Genomic DNA, 14,265 nt, shown 5'->3' on the forward strand with positions numbered 1-14,265 from the left:
CAAGCCTGGTCACAAGATTCACCTATGCATATTACAAACAATTATCATGTTTCTAGCATGCAGACATCTTTGATTAAATTATTGCGTTATAAGATAAACTGTGAAAAGGTAAAAACGGAACCCATAAGTTAGTTAGAAAATACAAACTTTCCGGAGGGTCTCAGAAACTGCAACAGCCGCCCAAGTTGGCCCGACAGCTATATCAACCAAATTTAAGAATGCAACAAAAGTTAGAAAACGCCACTGTGAAAGTGCCATAAAATTAAAAAACACAGGAAAAGTGATTATAGATAAATGCCCACGATAGCACTTTCGGAGCAACATTCATTCTAAAAACATTACCAAAATCCAACAAGTCAGCATTCTAAAAATGCTCCCTGATTTGCTTCAATTATATTTAATATTTCTTAGGATGTCTAGAAATAGAAACATATCCCTGGCATGAGACTAGCTTTCTTTCTTTACTGATAGGACCCATAAATTGCCTTCAGCAGGAAAGCTGAAAGGTGATCAACTTAAAAACAGCTGCAAACATGCAACAAGCTAGGCAGTATCCACTTTCAGTAAGCATAAGCAAACATTATGCACAGCATATCTCATGTTAATTACTTTAAAAACTAAACAAAACAACAACTATATAACAAAAGCTCATCCTAAGAACAACAAACACCACACACACACACAGCAAATATCAAATTCCAACAGACTGAATAAGCAAACATACATGGCAAACAATGACCCAAAAAGTTGTCCAAGTGTGGCACCAGCACCAATAAAACCAAATAATCTTGAACCTGACCTAATACAGAACAAGTTAAATGTGTGACAAAAAAATTTTAAATTCGTGTGACAAGATACATACCTCACTGTCCATAACAAAACAAGCCCAAAAAGTACTAATCAGATGAGTTAACCCTCCAATCAACAGGCCGCCATGCCTTTTCTTTTGTTGTCATTTAAAAACATAGGAAATTTGGGTAGTTAGATTGACTTTTGAGATCATGTTGAAGAAAAAAACTGAAATTAGTATTAACTTAGCATAACATAATACACACACACACACTCATTATCATCACCTTCTTCAATCTTTACCTGGACTAGTGCTAGTAAAGGCATTCTCTAACTTATCAACATCCACCTCAATACCACAATACTCACGTACCAATCGGCGGTATGTTACACTGGGGTCAGAATATTTCCCCCTGACACATTCATTGCCAAGAAAGAAATAAAGAACAAATTTCATTCAAAATATTAGGTAGCTTGATTGATTTATTTACTTATGAACAATTTAGCCAATCACGGTCTGCAATTATGGAGCAGTTGATGCAAAAAGAGATGATTCCTCTTGCCCAGACCAGATTACTCTTATTAACTCATTGCTATTCCGAGTGAGGTGCATGATCCCAAGCAAGCTTACTCACTTCCGGAACGGGAACGGGAACAGGAACATCCACGAGCCATGCATACGAGAGGAGGGCTCTTTTGTCTGTCTTTCGTTTTGGCTGCAACTGGAAGGTGTTCCTTCTTCGAGGTATAGGCTGGCCGCAAGATGTCCAAAGGAAGCCCATCTCTCCTTTTACATAAAAATGCAATTTTCCTTCTCAAACCCCAAGTCTAACCCGAGCTGTCTCCTCTCTCTCGCTCAGACATAACCCGTGACTTATCTTCTTCTTCAATCCTCATCTCTCTCTCTCTCTCTCTCTCTCTCTCTCTCTCTCTCTCTCTCTCTCTCTCTCTCTCTCTCTCTCTCACTCATAGCATCATCATCATCATCTCATTTTTCTGAGTCAGACTCGCCCAGACACGCCCAGGCCGCCTAGGTGGGCGCCCACCGCCTAGGTGCCGTCTAGGCCGATTTTTGGAACACTAACTGGTTAAATGAGCAGGGAGTCTGAAACAAAATGCCTTGATAACAATGTTGAAGCCATAGCTTAACATGTGAATCTAAAATCATCAAAACAAGAGAAATAAAAGAGCCACCATAAAAACCCTCTGGGCGGCCGCCTAGGCCGATTTTTCAAACACTAGCTGGTTAAATGAGCAGGCACTCTGAAACAAAATGCCTTGATAACAATGTTGAAGCCATAGCTTAACATGTGAATCTAAAATCATCAAAACAGGAGAAATAAAAGAGCCACCATAAAAAACCTCTGGGAGGCCGCCTAGCGCCTAGGCGCCGCCTAGGCTGATTTTTCAAACACTAGTTTGTTAAATGAGCAGGCACTCTTAAACAAAATGCATTGATAACAATGTTGAAGCCGTAGCTTAACATGTTTGATCAGCAGTGTCCTTCTCTCTTTCATAGCGGCGCCATGCTGTTTGCAAAACACAAGCTGCCCTTGGTTCCCATTGCTGCAAACCAAAGCTGTTGCTGGAGGACCTATTAAGGAGCAAGGAGGTGCAACTGCACCTCCCCTCGCCGAAAAATCTCTTGCAGCTACAGCTGAGGCGCAGTTCTTGTGAAGAAGATGACCACTGTGCCCTAGTTTTCTTTTTTATAATTCAAAAATGAAACGACGCGTTTTGAATTTGGGGTATGAAATCCTTTTAATGAAACGGTGTGTTTTGTGACTTGCAAACAAACAATGCCGTTTCATTTTATACTCTTATATCCCCGTGAATTCAGGCCCAAATTGGACTTGCTGAGCTTAATTGTCTTAGTTTAAGCCACGTGCATCCTCAGATTTGGGCCATCTTAGATGGATTTTGGATATATATATATATATATATATATATATATATATATATACACATATTGTCAATCATCCTCTCTTCATTCGAACCTAGTATAATAAATCAGCCTCTCTATCTATGTTACCTGAATATACTTAAAGGGAGTATTGTCTGTGGATATAATGCTTTCCCAGGATATTTGTAATTTCCTTCTTGTTCTGTTTGCTGTCTGTGGAAGAACTACTTCATGATTAGGCATTTCAGCCCATGTCTTGTAGTTTCATGGACTGGAAATCTTTTATGCAACTTTCACTCAATTACAATGAAAGTATGCATAAGCAGAAAAGAACTTCATGCGATTTAGATTTACATTTTAACGACTACGACTAGGAGTATCTTATATGTGTAAGTTCGGTATTTCAGCAACACAAGAACACAATTGTTTCTCGCAAAATTGGTGTAATTTTTCACGATCGCATGATCAGAAGTTGATGAGGGGAGACGAGAAAGCTCTAATAAGAACTTCAATATAACACATCCTCTCTTCAACTAAGATGGCCGGAGATCGAATAAGTGAGATACTCGATCAGATACATTATACATAGTTAATTTAATTAATGATCAACTTGCGACAGATATGAGAGGAAAATATATATAGGATATTACATTCAGTGCACGTTTATTCTTGTGTAATAATAAACATATAAATTCATAACGGAAGCCTTTATAGTTTTAGATATGCTGAAAGGTTGGAAAGAATAAAAGGATTTATGCATTCAATTACACGCGACCATACAATAATTTCTCATTGAGTTGTAAAAGTAGTTTTATGCCATACAATAATTTCTCATTGAGTTGTAAAAGTAGTTTTAAAACTCAAATACACGTACACATACACGTACACGTACACCTCCCGTGCTTGAGAGATCAAGAATCTTGTCATTACACACTCATTATCATCTTCTTCTTCAATTTACCCGGACTAGTGCCAATAGAGCCATTCTCTAACTTGCCAACATCCACCTCAATACCATAATACTGAAGTACCATTCTTCGGTAGAGTACACTGGGGCCACAATCTTTTCCCCTCAAAAGCGTTGCCTGCCAAGAAAGAACAAAAGAAATTTCATTCAAAATATTAATTAGGTGGCTTGATTTACTTATTTACTTATGAACAATTTAGCCAATCACGTTCTGCAGTTATGGAGCAGTTTAACGTAAATGTGATAGTGGTTGATGTATAAAGAGATGATTCCTCTGGCCCCAGATTACTCTTGTGAAATCATTGCTATTCCGAACAAGGTGCATGATCAGTTTGCGATAGAGATCAGACAAAAAGATGAAATGTTAAATTGAGTGCATGTTATTTCTTGTCTACGTAATAAACATATAAATTGTTCAAGGAAACCTTTACTTTTGGATATGGTGAAAAGGAAGTATGCATAAAATATATTTGCATCCTATTGCAGCATAAATAGCAATGCGGCAAGCACATGCATTCATGTTTCTTTTTTATTTTGAAAATTGTATGATGTGTACCTCTATTCCAGTCTTAAGAAAACGCCCACAAAGAGGATGCAGAAATTTGAGAAGAGCATCAACGTCTTCCCTTTCAGAGGCAACATCATCAGTAGGTAGAGGACGGCGAACAACCCTAGCAACCCCGGGATATCTCTCCACAACCCTATTGCAGTCTTAACATCAACACTTTGGCCATTTACTCAAGTGGAGGACACATTGACAAAAACCCTATATGCAAAGAAGGGAGCTATCAATATGAATTAAACAATCACTATCAGGCAAAACAACATACAAGGCAAAAGAAAAGCACAAAACAAGCCCAAAAAGTACTAATCAAATGAGTCAACCCTCCAATCAACAGGCCGCCATGCCTTTTCTTTTGTTGTCATTTTAAAAACATAGGCAATTTGGGTAGTTGAGATTGCCATGAAAAAATTAATCTGAGAAAAAAACTGAAACTAGTATTAACTTAGCATAACATAATATACACACTCATGATTATCATCACCTTCTTCAATCCATACCTGGACTAGTGCCAGTAAAGGCATTCTCTAACTTATCAACATCCACCTCAATACCACAATACTCACGTACCAAGCAGCGGTATGTTACACTGGTGTGGTTTCAGAATCTTTCCCCCTGATGCGTTCCCTTCCCTGCCAAGAAAGTAATAAAGACATATTTCATTCAAAATATTAGGTAGCTTGATTGATTTATTTACTTATGAACAATTTAGCCAATCACGTTCTGCAGTTATGCAGCAGTTGATGCAAAAAGAGATGATTCCTCTTGCCCATATTACTCTTATTAACTCATTGCTATTCCGAGTGAGGTGCATGATCCCAACCAAGCTTACTCACTTCAGGAACGGGAACGTCCACGAGCCGTGCATACGGAAGGAGGGCTCAGACATAAAAATGAAAGCCCATCTCTCCTTTTACATAAAAATGCAATTTTCCTTCTCAAACCCTAAGTCTAACACCAGCTGTCTCCTCTCTCTCTCTCAGACGTAACCCACGACCTATCTTCTTCTTCAATCCTCATCTCTCTCTCTCTCTCTCTCTCTCTCTCTCTCGCTCATAGCATCATCATCATCTCATTTTTCTGAGTCAAACCCGCCCAGACACTCCTAGGCCTCCTAGGCAGGCGCCCAGCGCCTAGGTGCCGTCTAGGCCGATTTTTGGAACACTGACTGCTTAAATGAGCAGGCAGTCTGAAACAAAATGCCTTGATAACAATGTTGAAGCCATAGCTTAACATCTGAATCTAGAATCATCAAATAGGAGAACTAAAAGAGCCACCATAAAAACCCTTTGGGCGGCCGCCTAGGCGCCTAGGCCGATTTTTCAAACACAGACTGGTTAAATGAGCAGGCACTTTGAAATAAAATGCCTTGATAACAATGTTGAAGCCATAGCTTAACATGTGCATCTACAATCATCAAAATAGGAGAAATAAAAGAGCCACCATAAAAACCCTCTGGGCAGCCGCCTAGGCGGCCGCCTAGCGCCTAGGCCGATTTTTCAAACACTTGCTGGTTAAATGAGCAGGCACTTTGAAACAAAATGCCTTGATAACAATGTTGAAGCCGTAGCTTAACATGTTTGGTCAGCAGTGTCCTTCCTCCTAGGCCGATTTTCGAACACTGCCTGAATTACATCAATGCTTTAACAGTTTATTAGCCATACCTACTTATGCTGTGTTTCTGAGACAGCATGGTGATCAGTGGCAAAAGGACTACCCTCTTTAGCCAACCTAGGAGACTTTTGAAGCTTCTCTCTTTTATAGAGGCGCCATGCTGTTTGCAAAACACAAGCTGCCCTTGGTTCCCATTGCTGCAAACCAAAGCTGTTACTGACTGACCTATTAAGGCCCAAGGCATCGCCGGAAAATCTCTTGCAGCTGCAACTGAGGCTGCCTGAGGTGCAGTTCTTGTGAAGAAGATGACCACTGTGCTCTAGTTTTCTTTTTTATAATTCCAAAATGAAACGACGCGTTTTGAATTTGGGGAATGAAATCCTTTTAATGAAACGGTGTGTTTTGTGACTTGAAAACAAACGATGCCGTTTCATTTTAAACTCTTATAACCCCGTGAATTCAGGCCCAAATTGGACTTGCTGAGCTTAATTGTATTCCCAAAAGAACCGAACTACCAAATTCCTACATTTAGTATAATCCACATGCATCCTTAACTATTTCTCTAGTTTTCTATGGCACTCTGAATATGGCTACATTAGCTTGAATATTGTATGTCTAATATAATATATATGTGGGAATGCTTGATTGAGAACTAATACTTCTTATTAATTATTATAATGTTCTTTAATTAAATTAATTTATGTTCGAAAGGCTTACGCCTCACATTATAAGACCAAAAATGCCTCTCTACCATGCCTTGCTTTTTTGACATTGGTTGATGCTCATAATGTTCTCAACTAAATGCCTAAAAAAGGCTTTGTTGTTTTGTTTGCTACACTTATTATTATGTTCTTTTTCAAAATGTCTTGTTCAAAATGACATTATTTTTCCCATTAATTATGAATGACATTATTATTGTTTAAATTTAAGGGTATTTGGTCATTATTTTCTTTTTTTTTTTTTTTTTTGTGATTGTAGCCTTTTAAATATTGCCATTCTCCTACAAAATTACTGGATCCACCATTGGCTGTTAGAGTTCCTCAGTTCCATTCTGAAAAGTCGCCATAATTTAGAGACCACATGTTTCAAATCATTGGCTTTGAGAGCAAACACTTCAACTTTCATCTCAGCTTGGACCGTTTTGGTTGAGATGGGGAGGTTGGATAACGCGGGAGCTGAACAAGTCTTGAGCACCCAATCCAGAAGTTCTTCTCCATAGAAATCACCCTTTTCGAGAGAATTAGCGACTTCACCGCAAGTACTCCTGGAGTAAGCCAAGACCTTCCCACGCTTGATAAACAACATCTCATCAAGTGGATTTTGCTTTCGAAATATGAAGCTATGCTCTATGTAAAGCACTGGCTTCATATGCTCGCAGATTGCATCCAACAGTGGTTTGTTCATAGTTTGAAGCACTGGCACCTACATCAAATCAAATAAGTTCAGAAAAGCCTAGGCCTACCAAAATATCATCGCATCATCATCATGTACAAGACTTCTTGATAAACTTAAACAAGAATTATAGGGAGGGACAAATTCAACAAGTTTAACTTTGTTGAGTGGACCTGAGCAAAGATGCCGCTTTGTATCCCTCCTAGGAAGATTGTGCAGAAAATTCTCTGCATCTGACGCCTCTGGTTTCTTGCCATTTGTATTTCTCATATTGCCGTATCCACTTCTTAATCTTCTGAGGAAGGGAATGGAAAGCCATCCACAATTCTATATCTTGTCCCTTCAATCTCTTTTCCTCCAATCTTGCAGTTTTTTTACTGCAAATATGTCTGTTCCACAACAAAACACAGTTCATCATGTGATGTCCCAAAGGACTTAAACATTATTGTCAAAGAAATCTCTAGTTTATGAGTATTATCCAACAACTATGCATTTAGATGAATGGATATAAGATTTAGCAGCAAGGGAACTGAGAGCTCTGAAATAAACATATTCATAACACCAACCTGCATATTTCCATTAAGAAATGCAAATAATACCAAGCAAGAAATTGAAATCACAACTAAAAAGTAGATTTCCCACACATAATCCCCCCAACATGGAAAGTCATTCACCTCTATCGTCGTTTCCTTTTTAACCAAATTGAAGGGAGAAGATGGAATACTCATGAATAAAACTTATCCCATCTAATGAATTTTAGCATGTCCGAATCAACATAATTGTATTATACTACAACTCACCATTTGCACATGGTTAGATATATATTCAATACCTTTGAAATAAAAAAGAATTTTTTTAAAAAAACTCCCATCAGCATAATTGTTAATCATTTTGTTGAGGTACTCTCCAGGACTTTCTGGTGGTATTATTTCGACTTGTAATTCCTGCTCCATTGATATGGATGTATTGTTGATCCATTAACGTTTTATTCTCACTTCTGTGGTCGATATGCATTATGCATATACTTGTTGGCACAAGAAGATACGTTTCTTTATCAAAATTACTAGTGTTTCGAACATCAGGATCCTTAATTCCTAAATTCCTCTGCAACTTCTCTAGCTTTTCTGCCAAGTGTTGAAGTTCTTCCTCCTGTACCATACTTGCATTTTTTTTCTTCACAAATCTTCTCTCTCCCCTGAAAACCAATCACAACATCAAACATATCACAGACGAACCATATAATGTTATACTTCCGTGAAAAGAATTCAAAAACAGAATGCAGACGATTGTTACTCATCCCAATGAAAAATATGAATAGAAAAAACTAAAAATAACAAAGCAAGATGGCTAAAGGTTCAATGTGTTCATTGCTTTTCTTTCCCAATAATTTCTTGTTAAGAAAATGGATACAAAATCACCAAGTAGTCCAAAAAATTGAAAAGAATATTTGAATATGAGGTTACTGGAGTTTTTAAATGAGTTTTAAAACTTCAATAATCTCTTTACTATATCGTTTTCGTGAAAGAAATAAACCGAAACCAGAACCTCAGCTGAGTTATTATCACGAAACGAATTTAAAAAAACCCTCCTCATTCCTTCCTTCTCCATTTTCTTAACAACCAAACAGAACACTTTGTTTTTTTTTTTTTTTTGGGTTCAAAACAGAACACTTTGTTTAATAGATAGAGACCGTGATGCTTTTGTTAAAAGATAGACGACATTGAAACTAGAGCTAAAAATCAGGGGCTGGGTGTCTAATGAAAATTGTCTGGTGTCCATAACATAACCCCACTAAAATCACATGGGCTACAGTTGTTAGATTATAATTGGCTAAGCCCAGCAAAGAAACATGAGAAAACTTGGATCCGTTTTAGACGAAAATGATAACCCAAGGTATCTGGGCACACGGGTCGGATTTCCCAGGACCGCACCCAGATTCGCACCTACAATATATATTATATACGTACGCACTCACCTCACTCCACAAGTCTTCTCACTCTCTCTCTACCCTCTCCTTTCTCGTGCTCTCTGTACATCTCCTCCAGCAACACACTTCGATGGCTCTTCGAGCTCTCGTGGCCAGGAAATCCCTTGGATTAGGGTTTCAGAGCGAAGCCAAAATCCTCGCCGTAGGTTCTGCAGCTCATTCTCGTGGCTTTCAGACCTTCTCGCTTCCCGACCTTCCGTACGACTATGGCGCTCTTGAGCCTGCAATTAGTGGCGAGATCATGCAGCTCCATCACCAGAAGCACCACCAGACTTACGTCACCAACTACAACAAAGCTCTTGAGCAGCTCCACGACGCCATCGCCCAGGGTGATGCTGCTGCTGTTGTTAAATTGCAGAGCGCCATCAAGTTCAATGGCGGAGGTCTCTCATCTCTCTATCATAATCTATGTGTTAATTTTTGTAATTATTTTGCTGCATTCGTTTTCTTTGAAGATTAGGAATATGTATTCAATTTTAATTTTCTTTTATTTAAAATTTTCGAAGTCCCACTAAAAAATGGAAATGATTGAACTCTCTTTGCTTGTGAATATGATGAAATTGCGAGTGATAACTTGCTTCTCCATTAAAAATGAGTGTTGAAGTAAATTGATATGGGAAGTAACAGTTCAATTAGGTACTGTTGTGTTAGCTTGGTGATAATAGCTGCTATGGAATCTATGGTTTATTTGTATTTTTTTAAAAATATTTTTGGGTGTCAACTCGAAGACAATCTATCTTAACAAGAAGCAAGCAATACTTCTCATTTTACATTATTTTGCTTGTTTCCATTCATTCCCAAACTCATTCATTATTTTAAGATAGAATTATTTGGTCATCCCATTACTTTGATTCTTGCAGGTCATGTCAACCACTCGATTTTCTGGAAGAATCTGACTCCTGTTAGTGTAAGTTCATATTTCCATCTATCTGTCTTACAAGCCTTTTTTTAAGCCTTCATCTGCCTAATACCGCAATGATTTGTTCACGGCAGCATGGAGGTGGTGAGCCCCCTCATGGTTCCCTGGGCTGGGCTATTGACACAAATTTTGGTTCTATGGAAGCATTAGTGCAAAAGATCAATGCAGAAGGCGCTGCTTTGCAGGGTTCTGGATGGGTGGTAAGTTTTGCATATTGTTGATTTTTCCAACATTTGTTTCATGTCATTTGACTAGATGCTTCAGTCAAAATTCAGTATGTTCACCTACTTCTTTGATCTTTCTTGGCAGTGGCTGGCTCTAGACAAAGAGTCGAAGAAACTTGTGGTTGAAACCACTGCAAATCAGGTAAACCTCACAAGATTTACTTTAAACCCATCTCTACATCTACTAGTATAGTTTTTCGCACTATGTGTGCTTAACAGTAAGTCAAGCCATATTCAAATTGCATAACTCCATCCTGCCTGTTGACTGATGCCCTCTCACTATGATGTAGTTTAGACTCCTGATGAATTGTACAATTAGCCCCTTATGGTCCTTCTTCTTTCCGGTAATCATGTATGCTTGAGAACTGTTTGTTGTTGACTTATCATGGTTAGAATTACTCTAAGAAGTTTAGGTGTAACGTTGTGTTGAAGATTTGTTGCTTTTATGTTACCCCATCTTTTAAGGATTGTTCAAAATTCAAATATTAAAGATTTTAGGATCTGCAAAGGTTGCTGTTCTGGAACACTTTGTATAACCTTCTTTTGATTTATTCTTTTAGGACTCATAACAGTTGACTGATGTGCAGCACACACACGTGGTGCTTCTATTTCATCAGAATATTTGTAAATCTGATTAATTTTGTTTCAGGACCCATTGGTTACCAAAGGACCAACTTTAGTTCCATTGCTTGGTATTGATGTTTGGGAGCATGCGTACTACTTACAGGTACGTTTAACTTGTGGAAATTTGCCTCTCCTAGATTTTCTTAATAGTTCTGTCTTCCTTATGTTACAAAGATAAATGATGCAAAAGTATAGGGCTTTATGCATACAGCTGTTGAAAACTTTCAATTATTCTCCTTTGGGGCATCAGTTTATAACTAGTGAGTCTAAGAGGGGTGTTAAAACTGTCTTTATGAAACAAGTCATTTTTGCTCATTGGAGTCGAATTATTTATGTGGGAAAGGTCATCCCGTGTGATGAAGTTTGCGTTTAGGTTTTATTCAGTTTTTTTTTTCCAATGATGTTCTGTATACAGCCTCCTTCATATGGGGGAAATTTTTTAATTAGCATCTTAAATAAATACTTTGAAGACTTCACACGAACTCATCGTTTATTCAATTTAAAATCAGCTTCGCTTACCACCAAGCCCAATGATGAAAGCTTATAAGATTTATTGTCAGTTCTATTTGCTCTTTTAGCAGTGGTTTTTGATCTGTGTGAATATTTTCCTGCTTTGCTCCTCATGTATCTTGTGAGATGAATTAAGACATCTGTTTGTGGTTGCAGTATAAGAATGTGAGGCCAGATTATCTGAAGAACATATGGAAAGTAATCAACTGGAAGTATGCCGGCGAAGTGTACGAGAAAGAAAGCCCTTGAGGCTATGAGCAAATGAAGGGTGGCATTAGCAGCTGGTTGAGTTGATGAAATAAAATGATGTACGTGACAAATGAGGACCCCCCTTATTTAATCATCGGCATATCCCATCCCAATCCCATCCCTTGTATGAAATTGAGATAGTGTAAGAGTTATGTACTTATTTAATCACTGTTTGTTTCTTTTTTGGTTGTTCCACTGTTTGATCGTTTGATGCAATAAGTTATGTATGTAATTGGAGCTTTGTCTATTTTGCTGCCTGAAATAAGCTCTGTCGGCAACTTTTGCTTTGATTTTGAGGGGCTTGAGGGTAAGTAAAGTTGAGGCACTATTCAAATCGTTGCAATCCAACCATATTGAAATCTTATGGAAATAAAGAAGTTTGTCTTGAAAACCAGTGAGCAATCGATGATCTTTTCATATTGATACCAATGACTGTAAACAACTTAACTAGTTTTGAAGAAAATGCATTTCCTTTCAAAGAAAAAGTCAGGAAAAACTATTTTACATATGTTTAAGACTATTTTAAAATGCTAGAAAAATAACCAAAAATCAAGAGCTCCGAATTTCAAATTTTCAACCATAACAAACAATCATGGATCTTTAAATGTTAACAACCATGATTTTTGTTAGCTATTTGATCAAATAAAAACAAATTGTTTTATGTTTAGAAATAATTATAAAAAACCCTATATTTTTTTTGGTTGGAAAAAAAACACCCTATATTAATCTTATTTTTTATGCTCTCATCTCCAAATTGATACTGTTGGGCTTAAAAGGCGAAAACCAAAACCTTCGGGGAGGTAATTACAAATTTCCAACAAACGAAGGGGCGTTTTTTTGAGCTAGGGCGCCAGGCCACTCTCCCATATAAAACAGAAGCTTTCCCAAAACCACTTACTTTCTGGCTTGTGAGCAGCGAAAACCCTAGCTAGCCTGAGCCGACGACCCCGAAGCTCCAGATATCGTCTCCCTCTCCTGGAAAATCATGGTCCGATCTTCACCCTCAACCCTATGTCTTCTCCATCTCTCTGTTCTCTGTTTTCTTTTTGCTTAATTATCGTTTTTTTGTTCTCTCTGCAGACTTTCAAGCGCCGAAATGGTGGTCGCAACAAGCACGGCCGTGGACACGTCAAGTTCATCCGCTGCTCTAACTGCGGCAAGTGCTGCCCTAAGGTATGCGTATATATACATACATACATACACGTCTGTGTATCTATACGTATATGCATCTTATAAATATGTGATTGATTGGTTTTGATTTCGTGTTGATGGTGAAATAGGACAAGGCCATCAAGAGGTTCTTGGTGAGGAACATTGTTGAGCAAGCTGCGGTTAGAGATGTCCAGGAAGCTTGTGTCTATGAGCGTAAGTTCCAGTTTTCCCTCATTTCTCTGTTTTCTCATTCATTTATCTCAGTAGTGAAAATGTAAATTGCATAGAGTGGTGAAAATTGCAAATTGCAAATAGATAAATATGTAAATGATTGTTTTTCGTTTGTGATATGTAGAATACACTCTGCCAAAATTGTATGCAAAGATGCAGTACTGCGTTTCCTGCGCAATTCACTCTCACGTTGTGAGGGTGCGATCTCGCACCAACAGGAGGAACCGCGAGCCACCACAGCGATTCATCAGACGCAGGGTAAGTTTCGCATTGATTCATTGCTTGTTCAGTTTTGTTATTCTCAAATCACATTGGGGCAATTTGCAATAGAGCCTAACAAAAATCTGTGTCCTTCCAACCTTTTTGTCAGAGATACCGATATTTGTTGATTACAATGGGATGAATGATAGAAAATCATGTAATCTCTAGGTTTTATCTTGACAAGCTTTTCTGAAACCTTTACATGTCGTTGGTTGATCTGGAACTATGTTTCGTTTCCTTACTGTCAAGTTCTCTTCAGTATACTTTTCTACAACCCTTTTTATGGTTCTTATGCAACATGGGTTTATCATATGTTTGATTTATGTGGCCATCTATTTTATGTTTGCTAGTCATTAAAAGGTTTGGTCATATCTTCTCTCCTTTTAGTCATGTCGAGTTGTATTCTTTATTTGTTAGTTTTCATTGTTTACTTTAAGGAAAATAGTAAAACATAACTTGATTTTGCCTGCTTACATATTCCTGTTTTGCACTTGGCACATGCACGTTAGCCCATGCCTATAGAGGGCCGACGGTATATCCTTAGCTTACCTGATATGCTGAAATTTTGATTTTCAGGATGATGCCCCAAGGCCTGGTCAGCCTGGCCAAGGTCCTCGACCTGCTGGTGCCCCTGTTCCTGCTCGTACTTGAAAAAGTATTTCAATCCTTTGATTATGTGATCGATGTTTCCCAGTAGCTACACAATTTTCTGGACTTGAGTTTTGTGTAGGAAGTTTTTGTGATTCCCATGCTATTTTCATACTTTTTTTTAAGGATAAAACTAATGTTATGGATGTTTTGATTTGATGATAATGCAAACCTTAGAATTTGTTATTATGGTTTTATTTCATGGTTTCTCATATAAAATTGGCCCTAAATAT

At 38.0% G+C, this 14,265-nt stretch overlaps 2 protein-coding genes across 2 annotated transcripts; both read left to right on the plus strand.

Annotated features, from left to right (window-relative positions):
* The first annotated feature begins 9,199 nt into the window (after positions 1-9,199).
* Positions 9,200-11,987, plus strand: LOC110745764 (superoxide dismutase [Mn], mitochondrial). Its single transcript, XM_021945900.2, has 6 exons — positions 9,200-9,597; positions 10,075-10,121; positions 10,208-10,333; positions 10,443-10,499; positions 11,007-11,084; positions 11,648-11,987. Exons 1-6 carry the CDS (start codon positions 9,285-9,287, stop codon positions 11,738-11,740), a joined length of 714 nt encoding a protein of 237 aa, XP_021801592.1. The 5' UTR covers positions 9,200-9,284; the 3' UTR covers positions 11,741-11,987.
* Positions 11,988-12,569: 582 nt separating this feature from the next.
* LOC110745768 (small ribosomal subunit protein eS26x) lies at positions 12,570-14,229 on the plus strand. The gene is made up of 5 exons (XM_021945903.2): positions 12,570-12,728; positions 12,821-12,913; positions 13,021-13,105; positions 13,248-13,381; positions 13,961-14,229. Exons 1-5 carry the CDS (start codon positions 12,726-12,728, stop codon positions 14,033-14,035), a joined length of 390 nt encoding a protein of 129 aa, XP_021801595.1. The 5' UTR covers positions 12,570-12,725; the 3' UTR covers positions 14,036-14,229.
* The last annotated feature ends 36 nt before the right edge of the window (positions 14,230-14,265 follow it).

The sequence above is a fragment of the Prunus avium genome, chromosome 2 (assembly GCF_965620075.1).
Source record: "Prunus avium chromosome 2, drPruAviu1.hap1.1, whole genome shotgun sequence".
In the NCBI taxonomy this organism is placed as follows: Eukaryota; Viridiplantae; Streptophyta; class Magnoliopsida; order Rosales; family Rosaceae; genus Prunus; species Prunus avium.

What these genes read in the sequence shown, in the direction of transcription:
- LOC110745764 (XM_021945900.2), top strand. Translation starts at nt 9,285, where the DNA reads ATGGCTCTTCGAGCTCTCGTGGCCAGGAAATCCCTTGGATTAGGGTTT. An exon ending in AGAATCTGACTCCTGTTAGT is followed by an intron (nt 10,122 to 10,207) that starts GTAAGTTCATAT and finishes TGTTCACGGCAG; the next exon opens with CATGGAGGTGGTGAGCCCCC. An exon ending in TTGAAACCACTGCAAATCAG is followed by an intron (nt 10,500 to 11,006) that starts GTAAACCTCACA and finishes ATTTTGTTTCAG; the next exon opens with GACCCATTGGTTACCAAAGG.
- LOC110745768 (XM_021945903.2), top strand. An exon ending in GCGGCAAGTGCTGCCCTAAG is followed by an intron (nt 12,914 to 13,020) that starts GTATGCGTATAT and finishes ATGGTGAAATAG; the next exon opens with GACAAGGCCATCAAGAGGTT. An exon ending in GGAAGCTTGTGTCTATGAGC is followed by an intron (nt 13,106 to 13,247) that starts GTAAGTTCCAGT and finishes TGTGATATGTAG; the next exon opens with AATACACTCTGCCAAAATTG.